Source organism: Somniosus microcephalus, chromosome 22 (genome assembly GCF_052327205.1).
Source record: "Somniosus microcephalus isolate GS21.2 chromosome 22, FLI_Smic_1.0, whole genome shotgun sequence".
NCBI lineage: Eukaryota > Metazoa > Chordata > Chondrichthyes > Squaliformes > Somniosidae > Somniosus > Somniosus microcephalus.
In genome coordinates this window covers 68,628,365-68,650,969 of record NC_141008.1, presented here as the reverse complement: position 1 = coordinate 68,650,969, position 22,605 = coordinate 68,628,365, and the positions used below count along the sequence as shown (strand labels likewise).

At 44.1% G+C, this 22,605-nt stretch overlaps 1 protein-coding gene across 2 annotated transcripts in view; it reads right to left on the bottom strand.

Moving 5' to 3' along the window:
• acaca (acetyl-CoA carboxylase alpha) overlaps positions 1-22,605 on the bottom strand; it is a 284,054-nt gene that overhangs the window by 48,564 nt on the left and 212,885 nt on the right. For both annotated transcript variants that reach the window (XM_085965017.1, XM_085965018.1), the window contains 3 exons: positions 18,466-18,609; positions 17,096-17,216; positions 13,172-13,268 (listed from right to left, as the gene is read on the bottom strand). In XM_085965017.1, the coding sequence (XP_085821143.1) occupies positions 13,172-13,268; positions 17,096-17,216; positions 18,466-18,609 (362 nt within the window). The remainder of the gene's footprint in view (positions 1-13,171; positions 13,269-17,095; positions 17,217-18,465; positions 18,610-22,605) is intronic.

Genomic DNA, 22,605 nt, shown 5'->3' with positions numbered 1-22,605 from the left:
AGTACTGCACTGCCACAGTCTGCTCCCAAGTTAGGCTGTACAGAGTTTGCATTCTCCAATAGCTCTGCCCTATGCAGCCCATGTTCCCTGCTGCATTTTTAAAATAAATTAAATCCACACACAGGACAAAGCAAACATTAACTACAGTTTTCAGAATGCACCATTGAACACTGCCCCTTCGCTTAAAATCTGCAATAATCTCACTAAAACACAACACACTTTATAGCTTCTGTTCCATGGTTTATGAATACACTCGCCAACTGATTTGCAAATATCTAATTTTTAATCTTCATTATTCGAATGTGACAGATTAGGGCAATTTTATGTTAAAAGTACTGAAATGGTAGGAATAACTATTTATCTAAATTGTTTAAAAGCATTGGCAAAACAGGCCGGGAGCAGGACTGTGCTCTTTAGTGAGCAAACTATTACTGTATACAAGACAACACAAACTAAAAGCACAGTTATCAGGAGGGCCAATTTCCTACAGCTCCAGTGAGTTCACTGAAGTGGCCATAGCTCTGCTCGTTATTTTTTCACACGACATTTGGGTGCTTTGCTATTGAATCTCACACTGAGGCAAATAGGCGCTTTGGGCACTGTCTAAATTTTACAAAGCATTTAAAATCAGCTTCGCTTCCCCCACCCCCCACAACAAACACACACTTCTTTCCCCAAAGAAAGATAATAACGTATAAGTGCTCAAAGCCGTTTTGTTTTTCTTCCCATTTCTACATGTTTGCTGCTGCCTCATTTAAGCACACATCCACTCAAGCACTTTAGAGTGCTATGTCATTGAAAACATCTGGGTAATTGCCATCATTTCATCATGACAAACAAAAGGAAAGCCATTTAAACTGTCTCTGGAAGAGTGTCAACCAAAAGAGGCAAGAAATGAATTGGATAAAATGCTGATGGTCGGGGTGGGGGGGGGGGGCAGGGAACGGCGTGGGAGAGTCTATTTAGTAAGAGGGGGTGGAGGAAGGAGTGGAATACAAGAGCTCCGCTGTGTCATGGTCTCTTTAGATCACAATGCTGCCACAGACAACAGCCCCGATATTGACTGCAGTGCTGCTTCCTCTGGCGGGAGTGAGGACAACAAGTATTTATATAGCGTCTTTAGCACAGTAAAATATCCCAAGGCGCTTCCAGGAGTGTTAGAAGACAAAAAAAAAAAATTTGACACCAAGCCACATAAGGAGAAATTAGGGCAGGTGACCAAAAGCTTGGTCAAAGAGGCAGGTTTTAAGGAGCGTCTTAAAGCAGGAGAGAGAGGTAGCGAGGCGGAGAGGTTTAGGGAGGGAATTCCAGAGCTTAGGGCGGAGGCAGCTGATGGCACGGCCGCCAATGGTTGAGCGATTAAAATCAGGGATGCTCAAGAGGGCAGAATTAGAGGAGTGTAGATATCTCCAGGGGGAGGGTTGTGAAGCTGGAGGAGATTACAGAGATAGGGAGGGGCGAGGCCATGGAGGGATTTAAAAACCAAGGATGAGAATTTTGACATCGGGGCGTTGCTTAACCGGGAGCTAATGTAGGTCAGCGAGCACAGGGGTGATGGGCGAACGGGACTTGGTGTGAGTTAGGACACGGGCAGCCGAGTTTTGGATGACCTCGTTTACATGGGGTTGAGTGTGGGAGGCCAGCCAGGAGTGCGTTGGAATAGTCAAGTCTAGAGGTAACAAAGGCATGGATGAGGGTTTCAGCAGCGGATGAGCTGAGGCAGGAGCGGAGGCAGGCAATGTTACGGAGGTAGAAATAGGCAGTCCACCTAAACAGGTGAGTTTAAGCCAGCCTGCAGCATGAAATATAAATACTGCCAGTGGCAGGGAAGCTGGCCGCCATTTTTTCTGGCTGCAGGTGGCCAGTTCTGAGGGAGTATCACACACACAAAATGTTAAGCTAGCTTTCTCTTTCAGATGCAGATTGCGCTGTTGCACGTTTCCAGAAGTTTCTAGTTTTATTTACGATTTCCAGCTTTTCTTTTTGCCTTCTCCGATATTCAGCTTGCTTCAACTACATCTACATCGGAATGGGTTGGAACCACTGGTTGATATTAATAACAAACCCGTCCACAGATTTGTACATTTTTCTGATTGCTATTTTAACAGGGTTGAGGAGCTTCAGTTATGTGGAGAGAGTAGAGAAGCGGAGATTGTTCTCCTTAGAACAGAGAAGGTTAAGGGGAGATTTAACAGAGGTGTTCCAAATAATGAGGGCTTTTGATAGGGAAAAATGGTCAGTAAGCAAAGGCCATAGATTTAAGGGAATTGGCAAAAAAGCCAGGGGGAGGTGATGAGATTTTTTTCCTACTCAGCAAGTTATGATGATCTGGAATGCACTGCCTGAAAAGTTGGTGGAAACTGATTCAATCGTAACTTTCAAAAAGGGAATTGGATCTCTACTTTAAAAAGGAAAAATGTGTAGGGCTATGGGGAAAGAGCAAGGGAGTGGGACAATTGGTAACTCTTTCAGAGCCGGCACAGGCACAATGGGCCGAATGGCCTCCTTCTGTGATCTATGATTCTATGAAGTTAATACCTTTGATAAATAGCAGACGAAGGAATTTCATTAACACTGTAACTTGCCTTTTGCTAATATCACACCGTATGATCTCAATGCAGAAAATTCCACTTGTGACTAGATGCTGTGCAAACACCAAGAGCTGCTGCTGGCTGTCTTGGGGAGATCATGAATGAGCAGTGTGATGTTATCTGACAACCAAAGGCTACCGACAATCTCTCCGAAGTAGTAAACAGTTGCTTTCAGTGGGTGGGAAAACATTCCCCCCAAATATATTTTTAGCTGCGTGGATGAAGCGGTAAGAATGAATCAGAGCTGGAAACTCAAGCGTTTGAGTTTGTATGTATTTACATATGAACATATGAATTAGTGTGGTGTATGTGCCTTTAAGAGCAATTATGGTGTATGTGCCTTTAAGAGCCCCAGGTGTGCGTAATGCCGGTAATTGCCACTTGGGCTATATAAGCCTGTGTATTGTGTATATCCTTTAGAAACCCCCACCCAGACTTGCTTAGTAAATACCTATGAACCAACTCCTGTCTTCAGTGTCTTTATCTACACACGGACACTACAGTGGCGACGAAGTGGAAACAGACTTACCTGCAATTCGGCAGCACCTCAAGGACATCGATTCCTCCAGCGTCCAGAAGACTCAAGGAAGTAAAAGAAACTGTGGTTTCACCAGCTGGCCAAGCTGGTGACAGGTACTGCGCTAATCCTTCCTGGGCGTCAGGCTGGAGCTCCAGCGGCGGGCTCTACAGCTGAGACAGGCAGCGAAATCGGAGGCAAGCAATAACGGACTGGGAGGGTGCACTCGAGAGAAGGCCGGCGGGAACAAGTCTCCAACAGTGAATAAACGGAAACCACAGTAAAACAGCGTTGTTATCGGTAGCAGCGGCGGGAAAGCGCGGGAAGCGCCATATCGTTGCTACAGAGAAAAAAAGCGCGGGAAGCACCATATCTTTTCTGAAATACCTAAATCTGGTAATATTGAGGCTTTTGATGGCGAAATAGAAGATTGGACCACATACGTGGAAAGAGTAGAGGTTTATTGCACTGCAAATGGAATAACAGATGAAAAAAAAGCTTCAGTACTTCTGAACTTAATGGGCGCGAAGACATACGGGCTGTTACGAAATTTAATCACTCCAGCCAAACCAAAGGACAAGACTTTTAAAGAAATTATTGATACCCTGCAGGAGCATTTAAACCCAACACCGCTGCTGATAGCGGAACGATTCAAGTTCTTCAAGAGAAATCAACACAAGAATGAAAGTAACGCTGATTACCTAACCGAATTAAGAAAGCTATCAAAGTACTGCCAATTCGGAGCAGGACTATCGGATTATCTTCGAGACAAATTTGTTTGCGGTCTCTTAAGTGAAGGAACACAAAAAAGACTGCTTTCTGAAAAAGATTTAACATTGGACAAAGCTTTCAGTATGGCTGTATCATACGAAGCAGCAGCAAAAGGAGCTGCAGAGATACAACAAGAGACACAGGACTTCGGCACCCATAAAATGACACAGGAGTTCGGAAGATGTTATCGCTGCGGCAGATCCACCCATAACCAGAGGGACTGCTGGTTCAAGGGCAAAGCATGCAGGCAATGTGGTAAGATTGGACACATTGCACGGGTATGCCAATCTGGACAAAATAAATCCACTGACAGAAAACAAAAAATCAATAAAGAAAAGTACAGGAAGGTACAAATGATGACGGACAATAGCTCCGAAGACCAGAATAGCGATAGCGACTCCGGAAACAAGAGACTAAGCTGTCTCAAATTACATAATGTACTTGCCAAAGAGGATTACCAAACCATTTGGGTTACCCTCACAATAGCAGGGTCCCCAGTTAAAATGGAGCTAGATACAGGATCAGCTCTAACCGTAATAAATCGACGAGATTACGAGAGGCTATTTTCGCATATACCTCCAAAAGACACATCCATTATCTTAAAAACATATACGGGGCAGAAAGTCTACCCCAAAGGAAAAATAAGGGTGCCTGTGGTATACAACGGCAAAGAAATACAAAAGTTGTATTTATACATTCTACAAGATGGTGGTCCACCGTTGTTGGGACGTGAATGGATAAGGAAGATACGTTTAGACTGGCACTCCATTCAGGCACTGACGGTGACCAGTAAGGAAAAAAACAATGATGACATCATACCTTAACGATTAAAAGACATCTTGGCCAACGCCAAAGAAGTGTTTCAAGAGAAACTAGGAACCTTGAAAGGCATCACCGCCTCAATAAAAGTGGAAGATACAGCAATTCCAAAAATTTTTAAGGCAAGACCAGTGCCATACGCAATACGTCTGGCAGTCGAGGCAGAGCTGGAGAATTTGGAAAAGGCAGGCGTATTATCCAAAATAGATTGGAGCGAATGGGCAACACCCATCGTTCCAGTCATGAAAAAAATTGAAAAATAACTCTGAGGAACAGAAAAAAATTCGCATCTGTGGGGACTTTAAGGTGACTGTAAACCCGGTCCTTCACACGGTACAGTATCCTCTTCCGAGGATAGAAGATATTTTCGCCTCACTATCCGGAGGGAAACGTTTCACAAAAATTGACTTGGCACAGGCATATCTACAGATGGAGGTTGAGGAGACCTCTAAAAAGTATCTCACAATAAACACACACAAAGGCCTGTACCAGTACAATCGACTGGTTTTTGGAATAGCATCAGCTCCAGCTATCTGGCAAAGAGCTATGGAGCAAGTCCTGCAAGGGATTCCGGGGACTCAATGCTACCTAGACGACATCCTTATAACAGGAGAAAACGACAACGAGCACCTTGCCAATTTGGAGCAGGTGCTCACTAGGCTGAAAGAACGGGGCCTACGAGCAAATCGCCCCAAGTGCGAATTTTTCCAAAATCAGATATCATATTGTGGCCACATAATTAATAAGGAAGGGTTGCATAAGTCACCTGAAAAAAATTGAAGCAGTTATAAAAGCCCCAGCACCTGAAAATGTTTCACAATTAAGGTCATTCCTGGGATTAACAAATTACTATCATAAATTTTTACCGAACTTATCAACCATGCTACACCCTCTTAATGATCTTCTACAGACAGGAGTGATTTGGAAATGGAACGAAGACTGTAAACGTGCCTTCCATAAATGTAAAGACTTAATCACATCCGAGAAAGTTTTGGCTCATTATAACCCATCACTACCAATCAGACTGGCGTGCGATGCATCCCCTTACGGCATAGGAGCGGTATTGTCCCATAGATTCCCTGATGGCTCGGAACGGCCGATAGCTTTTGCGTCACGCTCATTGAACTCAGCTGAGCGTAACTATGCCCAGATAGACAGGGAAGCACTCAGCCTGGTATGGGGAGTGAAGAAATTCAACCATTACCTACACGGACAAAAATTTACCTTGCTGGCTGACCATCAACCCCTCGTCTCCATATTCAACCCTAAAAAAGGTGTCCCCATTATGACGGCACAAAGACTACAGAGGTGGTCCCTTTTTCTAGGGGCACACCAATACAACATTGAATACAAAGGGTCAAAACAGCATGGGAATGCTGACGGTTTATCACGCCTACCGTTGCCAACGATAGAAGAGGCACCTACAGTAGACCCAGTAGAGATATTCCACTCTGCCATAGTGGAATGTCTACCGGTGACAAATTCTGCCATTGAAAGGGAGACAAGAAATGACCCTACTCTCTCACGGGTCTACGATTTAACAGTGAAGGGATGGCCAGCACATGGCGAACCACTGTTGCCAGCATTCTCGCAAAGAAGAGAACAGCTGTCAGTGTGCCGAGGAACCTTGATGTGTGGATCCAGAGTGGTGATTCCACCCAAACTCCAGGATAAAGTGCTAAAGGAGCTTCACGAGGGGCATCTGGGTGGAGTGAAAATGAAGAACCTAGCTAGGGCGTTTGTATGGTGGCCAGGTATCGATGGAAACATCGAAGACATGACCAAGAGCTGCCTAGGGTGCCAGAAGGTCCAAAATGCTCCGCCACAGGCCCCTCTACATCCATGGGAGTGGCCCTCATCTCCCTGGCAAAAGGTGCACATCGACTTTGCTGGTCCATTTATGGACTCAATGTTCTTAATCGCAGTTGATGCACACTCCAAGTGGCCGGAGGTAATAAAGATGTCCTCCACCACCACGGAAAAAACCATCACAGTATTAAGGACCATATTTGCCAGGAATGGGCTGCCGGAACAGATATGTCCTGATAATGGACCGCAATTTGTGTCCGAAGAATTCAGAAAGTTCTTAAAGAACAATGGGGTAAAGCACTACACGTCCGCCCCATACCATCCCGCCACCAATGGATTGGCTGAAAGGTTTGTCCAGACCTTCAAGAAGGCCATCAAGGCCATGGGTAATGAAGACATAAAACTTCAGCACAAAGTGGATAACTTCTTATTTGCATATAGGAATGCAACGCATATGGTTACTAACCAAACTCCCGCCATGATGTTCTACAATAGAAACCTAAGATGCCGGCTGGATTTGGTCAAGCCCAACATCCGAAGGGACGTGGAGAACCGGCAGTTTCAGGGCATGAATGAAAGGCCAACTAGGGCCTTCCAGATAGGCCAACCGGTTTTGGCCTGGGACTACCGTACCGAGAAATGGCAGCCTGGAACTATCTGCACACGATTAGGACCACTGATGTATACTGTGGACATCGGAGACAGCATAATAAGGCGTCATGCTGACCAAATCATCAAGTCATCCGAAAAGGGACAACCTACACCACCACTCTATACATCTAACGATGAAGTAGAGATACTCATATCTACCTCCGATCCGGTGATACTGGAGCCCGATGAACCCGACACTGGCCTTCAAGCCGAATCAGCCTTGCCAGAAGAACCTACTACACCACCAGAAACTACTACACCCCCGAGGCGTTATCCGGACCGAGTCAGGAAGCCTCCTGAGAGACTAACTTATAATTAATTAATACAGCAATGTATATTATTTTGCATATATGTAATTAATAATTACTTAAAATATGATGTACTAGTTAGCTAGAAGGGGAGGAATTGTGGTGTATGTGCCTTTAAGAGCAATTATGGTGTATGTGCCTTTAAGAGCCCCAGGTGTGCGTAATGCCGGTAATTGCCACTTGGGCTATATAAGCCTGTGTATTGTGTATATCCTTTAGAAACCCCCCCCCAGACTTGCTTAGTAAATACCTATGAACCAACTCCTGTCTTCAGTGTCTTTATCTATACACGGACACTACAATTAGGAGCAGGAGTAGGCCACTCGGCCCCTCGAGCCTGCTCCGCCATTCAATAAGATCATGGCTAATTTGATTACTCCACATTCCCGCCTACCCCCGATAACCTTTCACTCCCTTGCTTATCAAGAATCTATCTACCTCTGCCATAAAAATATTCAAAGACTCTGCTTCCATCGCCCTCTGAGGGAGAGTGTTCCAAAGACTCACGACCCTCTGGGAAAAAATTTCTCCTCATCTCTGCCTTCAATGGGCGACTCATTTAAACAGAGGTTCATAGAATTATAGAAAGTTACAGCATGGAAGGAGGCCATTTCGGCCCATCGTGTCTGCGCCGGCCAACAAAGAGCTATCCAACCTAATCCCACTTCCCAGCTCTTGGTCCGTAGCCCTGCAGGTTACAGCATCCCAAGTGCACATCCAAGTACTTTTTAAAATGTGGTTAGGGTTCCTGCCTCTACCACCCTTTCAGGCAGCGAGTTCCAGACCCCCACAACCCTCTGGGTGAAGAAATTTCCCCTTAAATCCCCTCTAAACCTTCCACCAATTACTTTAAATCTGTGCCCCCTGCTTTTTGACCCCTCTGCTAAGGGAAATAGGTCCTTTCTATCCACTTTATCTATGCCCCTCATAATTTTATACACCTCAATAAGGTCTCCCCTCAGCCTCCTCTGTTCCAAGGAAAACAAACTCAGCCTATCCAGTCTTTCCTCAGCCAAGATTCTCTATTCCTGACAACATCCTTGTAAATCTCCTCTGTACCCTCTCCAGTGCAATCACATCTTTCCTGTAATGTGGTGACCAGAACTGCACGCAGTACTCTAGCTGAGGCCTAACTAGTGTTTTATACAGTTGAAGCATAACCCCCCTGCTCTTCTATTCTATGCCATGGCTAATAAAGGCAAGCATTCCGTATGCCTTCTTAACCACCTTATCTACCTGGCCTGCTACCTTCAGGGATCTGTGGACATGCACTCCAAGGTCCCTTTGTTCCTCTACACTACTCGGTGTCCTACCATTTAATGTGTATTCCCTTTCTTTGTTAGCCCTCCCCAAATGCATTACCTCACACTTCTCCGGATTGAATTCCATTTGCCACTGTTCTGCCCACCTGACCAATTTATTGATATCTTCCTGCAGTCTACAGCTTCCTTCTTCAGTATCAACCACACAGCCGATTTTAGTATCATCTGCAAACTTCTTAATCATACCCCCTGTATTCAATTCAAGTCTAGATCATTGATATATACGCCACAAAAAGCAAGGGACCTAGTACTGAGCCCTGTGGAACCCCACTGGAAACAGCCTTCCAGTCACAAAAACACCCATCAACCATTACCCTCTGCTTCCTGCCGCCGAGCCAGTTTTGAATCCAACTTGACACTTTGCTCTGGATCCCATGGACTTTTAACTTCGTGACCAGTCTGCCATGTGGAACTTCATCAAAAGCCTTGCTAAAGTCCATATACACTACATCAAACGCACTACCCTCAGCTACCCTCCTTGTTACCTCCTCAAAAAATTCAATCAAGTTTGTCAGACACGACCTTCCCTTAACAAATCCGTGCTGACTATCCTTGATTAATCCGTGTCTTTCTAAATGAAGATTTATCCTGTCCTTCAGAATTCATTCCAATCATTTTCCCACCACCGAGGTTAGGCTGACTGGCCTGTAATTACCCGGTCTATCCTTTTCTCTCTTTTTAAACAAGGGTACCACATTAGCAGTCCTCCAGTACCACACCTGCAGCCAGAGAGGATTGGAAAATGATGGTCAGGGCCTCTGCTATTTCCTCTTTTGCTTTGCTTAACAGCCTGGGATACATTTCATCCGGGCCTGGGGATTTATCCACTTTTAAAGCTGCTATATCTCTTAATACTTCCTCTCTCACTATTTATTTCATCTAATATTTCACACTCCTCCTCCCTGATAGCAATGTCTGCTTCGCCCCTCTCCTTTGTAAAAGCAGATGCAAAGTATTCATTAAGAACCCTACCGACGTCTCCCGCCTCCACACACAGATTACCCTCATGATCTCTAATAGGCCCTACCCTTTCTCTAGTTATCCTCTTACTCTTAATATATTTATAAAACATCTTTGGGTTTTCCTTGATTTTACTTGCCAAGAATTTTTCATGCTGTCTCTGTTTTCCGAATATCCTTGTTAATTGCACCCCTGCACTTTCTGTACTCCTCTAAAGATTCTGGAGAATTTAGCCCTCGGTATCTGTCACACGCCTCCCTTTTTTACTTTATCCTACCCTGCAACTCTCTAGACATCCAGGGGGTTTTAGATTTGTTAGTCCCACCTTTTTTCTTTAAGGGCACATATTTGGTCTGAACCCTCCGGCTCTCCTCCTTGAATGTCTCCCAACTGCTCCGACACTGATTTACCTTCAAGTAGCTGTTTCCAGTCCACTATGGCTAAATCACCTCTGAGCTTAGCAAAATTTGCTTTTCCCCAATTTAGAATTTTTATTCCTGGTCTATCCTTGTCCTTTTCCATAACTACCTTAAATCTAACAGAATTATGGTCACTAGCACCAAAATGCTCCCCCACTGATACGCCTTCTACCTGCCCAACTTCATTCCCTAAAACTAAGTCCAGAACCGCCCCCTCCCTTGTTGGGCTTGCTATATACTGGCTAAAAATGTTCTCCTGGATGCATTTTAGGAATTCCGCACCCTCTATACCCTTCACACTAATTTTATCCCAGTTAATATTGGGGTAGTTGAAATCTACTATTACTGCCCTGTAGTTTTTAACACTTCTCAGAAATGTGTGTACAGATTTGTGCTTCTATCCCCCCTCACTGTTTGGGGGTCTATAGTACACTCCCAGCAGTGTGATCGCCCCTTTTTTGTTTTTCAATTCGACCCATTTGGCCTAGTTTGATGATCCCTCCAACATATCATCCCTCCTCACAGCTGTAATAGTTTCTTTAATCAATACCGCGATCCCCCTCCCTTTTTACCTCCCTCTCTATCCCATCTGAAAATCCTGTAACCAGGAATGTTGAGCTGCCATACCTGCCCCTCTTTCAGCCACGTCTCTGTAATAGCTATAATATCATAGTCCCAATATCTACCTGTGCCCTCAGCTCATCTGCCTTGTTCACTTGTACTTCCTGCAATCTAGTATACTGAATTCGCTGCTCACGATGTGGTCTCCTCTACATTGGGGAGACCAAACGCAGATTGGGTGACTGCTTTGCGGAACACCTCCATTCAGTCCATAAGGGGGACCCTGAGCTCCCGGTGGCCTGTCACTTCAATTCTCCGCTCCATTCCGACTCAGACCTCACCGTCCTCGGCCTCTTGCATTGTTCCACGGAAGCTCAGCGTAAGCTCAAGGAACAGCACCTCATCTTTCAATTAGGCACTCTACAGCCCTCTGGACTCAACATAGAGTTCAACAATTTCAGATCATAACCTCGGCCCCTATCACATATATATAGTCTTTTTTTTTTAATCTGCACTTTGTTTTTTCTTCCCTCCCTTCAGCTGTTCTTCATTCTGCCAGCGCAATTCACACCCCATCTGAAGCCATCCTTTGTTCCTTAGCCTGTCCCATTTCCACCTCCTCTCGCCTTGAATATCTCTTAATGTCTCTCAATCTCTCCTGCTTTCTATCCTATCCCTGACCTTCCCTTTTGTTCTTTCATCCCCTCCCCCTTTTCCCAGCCCCCAAACTTGCTTTCCATTTCCTGCTTTTTTTTCCCCGTTCTAACGAAAGGTCATCGACCTGAAACGTTAACTCTGTTTCTCTCTCCACCGATGCTGCCAGGCCTGCTGAGTTTTCCCAGTGTTTCCTGTTGTTATTGCCGTGTTCACTATACTCCTTGCATTGAAGTATATACCATTTAGTACAGGCAAACCTCCTTGTTCACTACTGTCTAGCCCTCGATTCCTCTGTCCTTTCAATTTACTTTCTACGTTTATGTTTTCCTATTGCAGTTTTTCTTCCCTCCCTACTGACTTTATTCTTGGGTTCCCATCCCCCTGCCAAGCTAGCTTAAACCCTCCCCAACAGCACTAGCAAACCCCACCACGAGGATATTGGTCCCAGCTCGGTTGAGGTGCAACCCGTCCGTCTTGTACAGATCCCACCTCCCCCAGAAACGGTCCCAATGCCTCGGGAATCTAAAGCCCTCCCTCCTGCACCATCCTTCCAGCCACGCATTCATCTGCTCTATCTTCCTATTTCTGGGCTCATTAGCACGTGCACCGGGAGTAATCCAGAGATTACTACCTTTGAGGTCCTGTTTTTTAATCTGACTCCTAGGTTATTTGCAATGTGACCGTACATTTAAATTCCGATCTGCTGGATATAATTTATTATATAGTAGCAGCTTATGGTTAATCTCAGCGTAAAACTCATGATATCCAACAGTTCAGTATTAAAACAAAATTCCAGTTTGTGTTTTTCCTTTCCTCCTCTTTTAAGCCTCTCTAAATCCTTTCTTCAGGCTCCGAGGGAAAGTTGGTCTCTCGGAAATACAGTATACAAGAATGAACCAGAGTGGCTAATGCTCCAATTCTCCTCGTTAGGAAGAACTGACCTGTGCCCACCACCATCCAAGATCCCATCACTGACACCAGGAATTCATCATCGGGGAACTGCAGGCAGCAACCCTTGTCCTAGCACTCTGATTGTGTGTGGATCTTTGGTGAGCTAGCTTTCTGGACCATCTGTATTTAGTAATTTTCCCACAAATCTCATTGAGCTGGGTTCAAATCGCAGGGATGGGAAGGAAGTGATCTTTGCTGACTGCAAAGGCTCTGTATGAAATGAGTTTGTGAAGGTTCAGCCTAGTTCTTATGGGCATACACCAGAAAATTTCCCCTAATTTGGTTGAATCTCATGGAAAATGACCACGGCTAGGAAATGGAAAAACTGACAGAAGCTCTGTTGAGATTGGGTGGAAGAGAGAGTTTTATTTTGCCTTTTGCTTTGCATCTGGCAGTTCATGATGCAAAAATTGGGATCAATAAAGCACTGCCATATCTCAAAACTATAAGGATGATTTCCAGCATCCGCAGTATTTTACTTTTCTGTGAGAAACCGTGCAGTTTTAAATTTCCTTTTTCATGCACACACACCATTTGAAACTCTTGGGAATAGGTTCACATTACCCAATCACACTTAGTTGAATATCCCACTGCAACAGCTACTGAAGCATGGTTACCGATTCTCTCGAGCACCTCGACAACATCGAAACGTGCGCCTCTACAACCAGTCCACGCAGGCCGAATGCTTATTCTCCTTTGGTTTTGTGGTGCAATCAAGACAAAACACAAGAAAGGGACTTTATTCTTTCATACTGGATCTTACCAATATCCTTGGTCATTCGGTGGGGGGCGTGGGCAGGGGAAAGAATGAATGAAGAAGTAATGAATTATTTACCTGGCTCTTCCTACCAGCACCGTCTGTGCCCAGGGCTGCATGATCTCCATGAAGGATCCATAGTCAAAGAAGCCACTCTGCCACTGTCCTTTGTGTGCTGTGTGAACAAAGGATGCTCTGAATTTGTGCAATCTTTATTTAAATGTCGTTTTTCCAGGGGGGGGGAAAAAGAGAATTTCCCTTCCGTCACAAATGTTAGTAATTTTTTCTCCGCTGCTTTGGACCATTCCCTGGTCCGGAGGGCGCGCTGATGCCCAGTACCCGGACCTTGCCAAAGTTGCTCTGCAATAATGTTTATTGGTGTGTAGCTGAAGCTACACACGGGTTGTCCCCAACATGGAGGTGAGGTTTGGACTGGGTTTAAAAACTGTACCTCTCTCCACCCTGCCCTACAAATACAGTTTCTTCCCAGCTATTTCACTGACACGACAAGCCACCGAATAAATGGCAACCCACACATCCTCTTCCCTAGCTAGCTGAAGTTTGGGGAAAATAGTCTGAAAAATAATTTGAACGGGGGCATGGAGGAATGGTTCAGTAAATTAGCAGAGTTACATGGAAAAGCACAAAAAGCAATTTAAACCCCAGAGGTTTAGATAAGCAATCGTGTTAGCTTAATCACTTCAGCAAGTGTTTTAATCAAAAGCAAAACTGTAATTACCATATTGTTAGTCTACTTCTCAATCCATGTGACTTCGACCCTACAGTATAATGTGACCATCAATCCTGGAATTATCTTGAAGTCAGGTGTCGCTGACTGCCTTTTACATTCCAAACCTGTGTTTGTTGTCAATATGAAGAATATCGCAGTGCCATCTTCTGTAATAAATTACTTTAACTTTTAACCTATGGGAGATCTGAAGTAACTTATCACCAGGAATCATCTGCTCTTTAAACCTCTCACTAAATTAGGAGCTGGAGTCAGTGGAAACACTGCTGGTGCAGCATTCTAGAGACAGGAACAATTACCTCACTACAAGATAATGAATACTCAAACAAGTGTCTAAAGTGTGAAGCTGGACCATTCCTTTCTCTCAGTACTTAACTCTTTAACCCATATAAAGAAAGAAAAAATGAACATGCATCCATAAAGTACCTCATCAAGCCTCTCTGAAACGTCCCAAGCACCTCATATACAACAAATTACTTTGAAGTGCTATCACTGTTGGTATGTCGATGAACACAGTAGCCATTTTGCACACACCAAGGTCCCACAAACAACATCGAGATGAATGACCAGTTAATCTATTTTTTGTGGTGTTCGTTGAGGGAAGAATGTTGGCCAGGGAACCAGAAGAACGCCCCGGTTGTCTTTGAATATGGCCATGGGATCTTTAGTGTCCACCTTAACCATCGAAGTAGGTCTTAGTTTAACAACTAATCTGACAATGCAGCACTCCCTCAGTACTGCACTGAAATTGCCAGCCTAGATTATGTGCTCAAGTCCTGGCATGGAGGTTGAAGCCACCTTTTAGCTCAGTGTCAGCTGCGGCTCAGTTGGCAGCATGCTCGGCGCCGAGTCAAGAAGGTTGTGGGTTCAAGTCCCACTCCAGGGACTTGAGTACAAAAAATTCTACGCTGGCACTCCAGTGCAGTACTGAGGGAGTGCTGCACTGTCGGAGGTGCAGCCTTTCAGATGAGACGTTAAACTGAGGCCCTGTCTGCCCTCTGAGGTGGTTGTGAAAGATCCTATGGCACTATTTCAAAGAAGGGCAGGGGAGTTATCCCCGGTGTCCCAATATTTATTCCTCAAATCAACAACACTAAAAACAGATTATCTGGTCATTATCACATTGCTGTTTGTGGGAGCTTGCTGTGTGCAAATTGGCTGCCGCGTCTCTGACATCACAACAGTGACTACACTTCAAAAAGTACCTCATTGGCTGTAAAGCGCTTTGGGACATCCGGTGGTCATGAAAGGCGCTATATAAATGCAAGTCTTTCTTTCTTTCAGATGCAAGAATGTTACCAACTGAGCCCAGTTGGTATCTATGGAAGGCTTCTGGAAAAAGGTACACTTCAATCCATCTCAATATGCAGCTTGTGCTGTTGCTATTGCAAAAGGTGAAGATCGAGGTTTGCAAGTACAATGAAGTGCAAGTGTAACCAATGTGTTCCTCTGAAGGACGGCATAGCAGGCTGTTAAAGTGCATTGTATACACCAAGAACTGCCGAGCTACAGTAGCGCCACTGGCTGTTGTGTTGTTTGTCTCAATCATTCTAAAATTGAGAAATCTAGATGAAGGGTAAAGGCCTACAGAGCAGGTCATAGTGATGAGAAGAATTCTGTGCCGTATATCCTATGTAAAGGTGAGGCTGATCAGGAATGAGTGAATAGGCGAGTCCAAGCTTGGGTTTTAGAAGTCTGTAGATAGTAGCAAGAGGGGAAGACAGAATGAGGTAAGGAGTTCCACAATTTTGCAATCCTGAAAGAAATTATAGCAGGAGGTATTGTGATGATTTTTGATTTCTGCACAATACACACAGTAGAATCTGATTATGAAAATTGACCTGTCCAGTAACCCAAATGGTCACTGCAACCAAATGATCACTGCAACTGACTGGCCTGCATATCAGACAATTGTAATCCCCAGTATCTTTTCTGATTCCATAATCCACAATGTGTAGTGCAGTGTTGCTCAGCACTCACTGGCACTTGGAATAGCTGATTAAATAGCTGCTCGGCCTCTCCTCCCTCGTGTGCTGCTCAGAACATTGGTGCTTTTCTGGCGTTCCAGCTATTCGACCCAACCCAAAACTGACATTTGAACGGTGCAGTGTCAAGTTCTGGCGATGCCGGAACTGCTCAGTAGTGCAGTCACCAAGTCATCCACTGGATCCTTTAGAGTTAGAGTTAGCCGGTTGAAGATATTTAGCAGCCAATTAGTGACATGCAACCCATTCATAACCTACATGTCACAACCAATGTTCCCTTTAAGCTGTGCAGCGTTCTGAAGCTCCCGTGCAGCGGGCTCACTGACTTTTAAAACCACGCAAGCACGGAATTTTGAATGGGCTGCGCAGCCTGTTAAAGGGGCGGCGTGGCCTCAAAAGAAATTAGAGGGAACATTGGTCACAACTAAAGCAAAAGGGGAACTACCACAAAAATGATCACTACAGTTGAAGTGCAGCCATCACTATGGACAATTCCAGTAACACAGAATCAGATGGGTTGTGGTTTTGCAAAACAGATCATTGTTCTAATTGACTAAATAATTCTCAGATGAACAGGATTCCAGTATACATCTTTCTTTCCTGGTTTTGTACGGGACAACTATAGAATGGAATGTTAAAGTGTCTGTATCTCAGCTGTCCTAGTGATTCAAAAATAAAGTCTCTGTCTCAAAGTCATACAGAAGAGGTGTGCCAGGTGTGATCCTTGTTTGTGTTGATCTCAGGCAGACTAGTGGTAGGGATGCTATAATTGACCTCATTACCTCTTGGTTAGGAATGGGAAAAATTGGCCACGGTTCCCACTCCTGTTCACAATCCAATGGCCCCTGCTGGAACTGTACACCTATGGCGATCAGGTGATCACAGGATCCTCCAGTCAAGAGAGCCTGCCAATGCTCATTGTCAAGTCCATCTGGCCATAAATAATGACCATTTAGTTGTGGTACAAAAGGCGAACACTACCACAGAACTACACCCCCAAGACCATATTAACATCTGCAGGAGGGGAAGGGAGAAAATTGGAAGACACAAAAGTGGGGCCAGGGACCTCAGATTGTACAGTTTTGAGCTAAAGACTAAACTGGTAGCTCAAGCTGTTGGATGTTTGATAGCCAAGTCAGACAGAAAGTACTGGTTAATAATCCTACCAACCGTGGCTACTCAACTAATATTTTCCCATCACTCACGGAAATAAATTTGCCCCACAATACAATATATTGTAACTAAATCACAGAATGTTCCTTTTCTTACTTGGGTGAGGGCGTCCAGCAAGCATCCACCGCGGATCATAAGGAGCTTTGGTAGGAACAAACTCAACGGCTCGATCAATGGGATCCTTAGGCTTGAGGATGGGCACTGAACTCAACACATTCTACGGGTAAAACACAATTCGAAAAAACAAAATCAGCACACTTTACAAGAAACAACTCACTTCTAATTCTACAAACGAGTCAAAAACATCAAAAGCTGTTGCAGCATGGTAAAGAGATGTAAATATCAATCTAAGTTCAGTGACAAAATGAATTACTAGCACAGTCATTGAACGTAAGGAGCACGCAACATCCACAATGGATTCCTCACCGAAAACAATGAGACTAAATCCCCATAAAAAAATTATGAAGATTTCCTGTAGGTCAACTAGACAACAACTCAAACCAGGGTACAAATATCTTTCTCCCATTCATCCCTAGCAAATCATCTCTTCACAAAGTCAAACACCTTAAAAATATTATTTTCAATTAAAAGATGATTTTTAAAAAATAAATAAATTCCACCTTCTGAATTCTACTTGCAAGTTTTGATATTTGTGTTATTCTACCCTGGATACACCTCCGCCCTTATCTTCTGTTAATTGTGTAACATTGCAGCTTATTGTCGATTAAGAGTGCAACAGTACAGGTTATTGTTTGTTAAGTGAGCAACAGTGAGGAATAGTATCTGTAAAGTTTGCAACAGTGTAAGTTGTCTATTATGTAATAGTACACAGTGCGTGTTATTGTCTATTAAATATATAAGAGTGTGTTAGCATGTAACAGTGCAAGTTATATTCTGTTACGAGTATGGGTTATTGTGTTCAACATGCAACAGTGTGCATCATTCTCTGTTAAATAAATAACCCTGCATGTTATTTCGCTGTTAAATAAACAGTAGTGGGTTGTCTGTTAAATAACGCAGGTTTTTGTCTATTAAGTCTATAGCAGTGTGGGTTATTGTTTGTTAAGTAAGTAACAGTGCAGGCTATTCTCCTTCAAATAAAAATGTTATAATCTGTTAGAGAGTCTGGGCTATTGTTTGTTGCACCAATGCGTTTTTTGTCTGTTATTAACAGGGCAAGTTATTGTCTGTCAAAAAATAATTGCATGCTATTGTCTTTAAAAAAAATAGGTTATTTATTAACTATTATCTGTCAGATAAACACGAGTGTGGGTTATTGTTTGCTAAGCATGTAACAGTGTGGGTTGCTGCCTGTTAAGTGCATAATACCAGTAATATTTCCAGTTATGCCTGTAACAGCTGGGTTATTGACGGTCATTTTCTCTTAATGGTTATCATAAATAATGACTGACTAGCACATTAAACATTTTTGCTCCATATCTCAAAATCCAAATTAGAATACAAACCTTTGGCATGTAGGACAGCCACTGAAGGAGGATAACAACTCCCTCAAAGTCGTCATAGACAGTTGTGTGGGTCACACCATTATTGTGCATGATCTGGACCCCTCCGAGCTGGTTGTTGGATGTATACACTTCTCGGCCAAGTACCTTAGAGATTAAAAAAAAAAAAGCAATATTGCAATGTTGAAAATAATATTAGATCGGCTTCATTGCTGCTCTGATGGCTCAGAAGTAAAGTCTGTGTCTTTGAGCCATTCCGACCAGAAAACTCCCTGGTTAGGAAGATTCCCATTCCCGATTGCTATCGAGTGATCCCTGCTGAAAATGTGCGTGCTGGAGCACAGGGCGAGGACTGGGTTGGGTTTGGCCGCAGGGTCCTCTGCTGACTCTCACCTGGTAAGGTTCACGTGAATAATGAACTGTTAGGCAAGATACAGGAAGGGGCCCCACCAATGTCCTCTTTAAGCCGCGCAGCGCTCTGGAGGTCCTGCGCAGCCGGTGAGCTGGCTTTTAAATAGAAAAAAACCGCGCATGTGTGGAATTTTGAATTGCCCACACAGCCCATTAAAGGGGCCGCGCGGGCCAAACAAATAAGTAGAAGGAACACTGGTCCCCACCAATGTTCCCGCTAAGCTGCGTGGCAGTCTGGAGGTCCCGCGCAGGCCACTCACTGGATTTTACGTGGAAGAAACCGTGCATGCGCGAAAATTTGAATGGGCCACGCAGCCAGTTAAAAGGGACTGCGCATGATAAAAAAAATTAGAGGGAATATTGGTCCCCACTACCATAAGACTATCACAAGGATTCAACACTTTCAGGAAAGGGGGTGAAAAAACTGGAAAATCAAGAAGTGCTCCTTAACAAGTCTGAAAATTAACAACTGGAGGGAGAATAATCTTGGTGTCTGCCCCGACGGTGGAGACGGCAATTTTCATGCGACAAGTTTCACGTTTTTGCTGAATTTTTAAAATGGAAAACTACTGACAACCCCAAGCAGACATTAATCACAGGGTGCTCGAGTGGCAGGAGGACATGTGCAAAGATCTCCTGACTGATATCAGCCTTTACCTGGAGTAAAATACAAAGAAAAAGTAAAATACAAAGAAAATGTAGCAACACAAAAAAAGTGTTAAGCAGCACTGGTCATTGAAATGCATCAAGCAAACCTTACAAAGAAAAAGAAACAAAACTGCAAATGCTGCAAATCGGAGATAACAATAGAACATTTTGGATATACACAGCTGATGACGTTTCAGATGCAGACCCTTCCTTCAAAGTAAGGAAGAGTTTATGTCGTAAATCTTAACCTGTCGTTTCTCTTTATAGGTGCTGACACACCTGCTAGTATGTCTAGTGTTTTCAATTTTTAGACTTCTGTTTGGGCCTGAACAACAATGTAGCCACCATGTTATCCTGCATAAACAACGGGAGGATGTGTTTGAACATGAGTCATGCCGTTGGATGGAGAGGGTTTTTAGGAAAATTGAAAAAAAAAACAAACACCCCTTCCAGAGGTAAGGTCTCCAGCTCTGAATTGTGCAGAGCAGGTCTCAGGTCCGACTCGTCCGTTCGCGATTGGGCGAACACTCCAATTTGCATCAGTGTCCCAGGATTAAGGGAAAGTGAAATCGGCTGGAATTGCTTTTCCTTCTTGCTGTCCAGCAAATCCCGCTGGATGTGCGAGTGAAGACTTTAGGCAATAACGGGATCGGGCTCGGCTGTGAAGCGCTCTGTGGTTGAATAGCCTAATAACACTGTTAATGTTCACAGAGTAGGAGTACTGGAGACCAGTATTCAAGTGGAACTATATTTAGCAGACGTCAACATCTCCAGAAGAGAAAGAGGGGAGAATGAGTCACCAAAAAGGCAGCTGAAGCATACATTTTCACAAAGCATTTTTACTTTATCCAAGCACTAATATAATTGTGTGCCCTGTATACAGGCAACGTCTTTCAGGCCACCTTGTGCAGTGACAAAGCATCTTTAAATGTCTAGAAGACAAGAGCTGGTTGCAGAACTCCCAAAACAAATCTCCGATACTGCTCACTTGTAGAATCAGTATTGGATCTATAGACTTCCTGGAACTAAGATATTGTACAGTCTGGGGTAGCGGTTGTACCAGCATCTTGTATGTCAGTCAGTCAGCCGGTATAAGATTGACCACACAGCTGCATGAGCCACATTTGTGCATTTTAAACCTAGCCTGCAGATGTAAATCAGGTACCGGATTCGAAAGCACTCTCCACACTGGAGACGTAGCCAGCAGAGACTCTGGCTGCAGCACTCCTGAACTGCACAACAATGCTATGCCTTCCCTCTGCCCATTTACCCTTGGGGTGGACACCAAAGGATGCAACAAGCCATCAGCCACTCAACGTTCTGCCTGGCCGTGTAGGTATTTGTAATAACACTTCTGCGCCACGGGCAGTTTATTTTATGAGGAGAGAAGCACATCATTGCAAGCCAAACACATCATTCTGACACTGTCTGCAATAAAACACAGGCTGGGATTTCGACTGCATCGGAGAGATATACCGCACAATAAAAACCAGCAGCGCAGTTTATGCGGTAAACAAGCTCAGCGCTTCCCCTCTTCAGGAGCGAAGTCCCTTCAGCCCAAGTTCCTCATTACACAATTTATGTGATGATAATTCTGAACACAGGATGATAGTTCACCTGTGACAGTGAGTTACCAGTGTTCTTCCCCCAGTATGAAAGACTCATAACTCACCAGCACTGCAGGTGTAAGCGAGAGTTACAACAGGCTTTTCACAAGAAAAAATAGCTGGAGCCCACTCCTCAGACTTTAGAGAAAGAAGAAATTCATTTTCCCCGAAACATTTTGTTTTATTGCGATAAAATTCTACTATTAGGCTGAAAATAAAATAGTAAAAAAAAAACAAACATACTTTCACATCAAAACCTCTTGACACAGTAAATTATCTTTGAGGTGCAGTGACTGTTGTTATTATGTAGATAAACAAGGCAGCCACACCATCCCACAAAAAGGCATGAGTTACATCACCAGTTAACTTGTCTTTTGGTGGTATTGGCGGAGGCATCTTTGGCGAGGACACTAGGAGAACTTCCCACTCCTTTTTGAATCGTGCCTTGGGAGGCCGCTTGACTGCCGAGGTGGGCGGACGAGAGCTCAGTTTAACATCTCATCCAAAAGGTAGGAGCTACAAGTAACTCCCAAGTCAAAAGAAACTCAACAACCTTATTCTTACTCATTCACTTAGCTGTATGTTGCTGGAAATCCCTTGGAATTTTTTTTTTTTTTTTTTTTTTTTTTTTTTTTTTTTTTTTTTTTTTTTTTTTGAGGCCTGCACCTGCAATTAGCTGCACCTTTCATCAGTTGGGCTTTCCTATCTCTCTTTTTGTGCCCATAGAAACCTGAATCACGCATGTGTGAACTAGTGAGTCGAGTGGTCTGAACAAGTGCGTAGCACTTTTTGCAGGCAAGTGGCCGCAGCAGCAATGGCAGTGGTTACGCCCAATACCTTGCATACTGAGCGTAGTTTCCACCAGACAGCCACAGGGCCCACACCGATAAAAGACCTGCCATACCAAAGCTACAACTTTACTTCTACAAAACAACAAAAATAACTTGTATTTATAGAACACCTTAAAGGTAGTAAAACGTTCCAAGGCGCTTAACGAGAGCGTTATTAAATCAAAATTTGACACCGAGCCACCGAAGGCAATATCAGAACAGACGAGAGGTAGGTTTTAAGGACAGTCTTAAAAGGAGGAAAGAGGTGTCGCGAGGCGGAGAGGTTTAAGGAGGGAATTCCAGAGCTTAGGAAAAGCACAGGCGCCAATGGTGGCGCGATTAAAAATCGGGGATGCGCAAGAGGCCAGAATTGAAACACAACCAAAATGGGCATCGCCTGCAATAGCGAGGTCAAGCCAGAGATATGGTGCAGACTGCACTGGCAGGAGATACACTGACTAATGGGACCCTAGCCCACCCACAACTTATGCACCATCACCCAGGATAACCACAACAATGACTACAGAGCAGCCAGCCACAAGTTTGCCTCCCACCAGAAGTTACAGCAGACTCCACACAAACATGTTCATGTGACAAGGCAGGCTTTGGGCCTATACCACAAATACAGAGCCTCTGCATTCCATCCA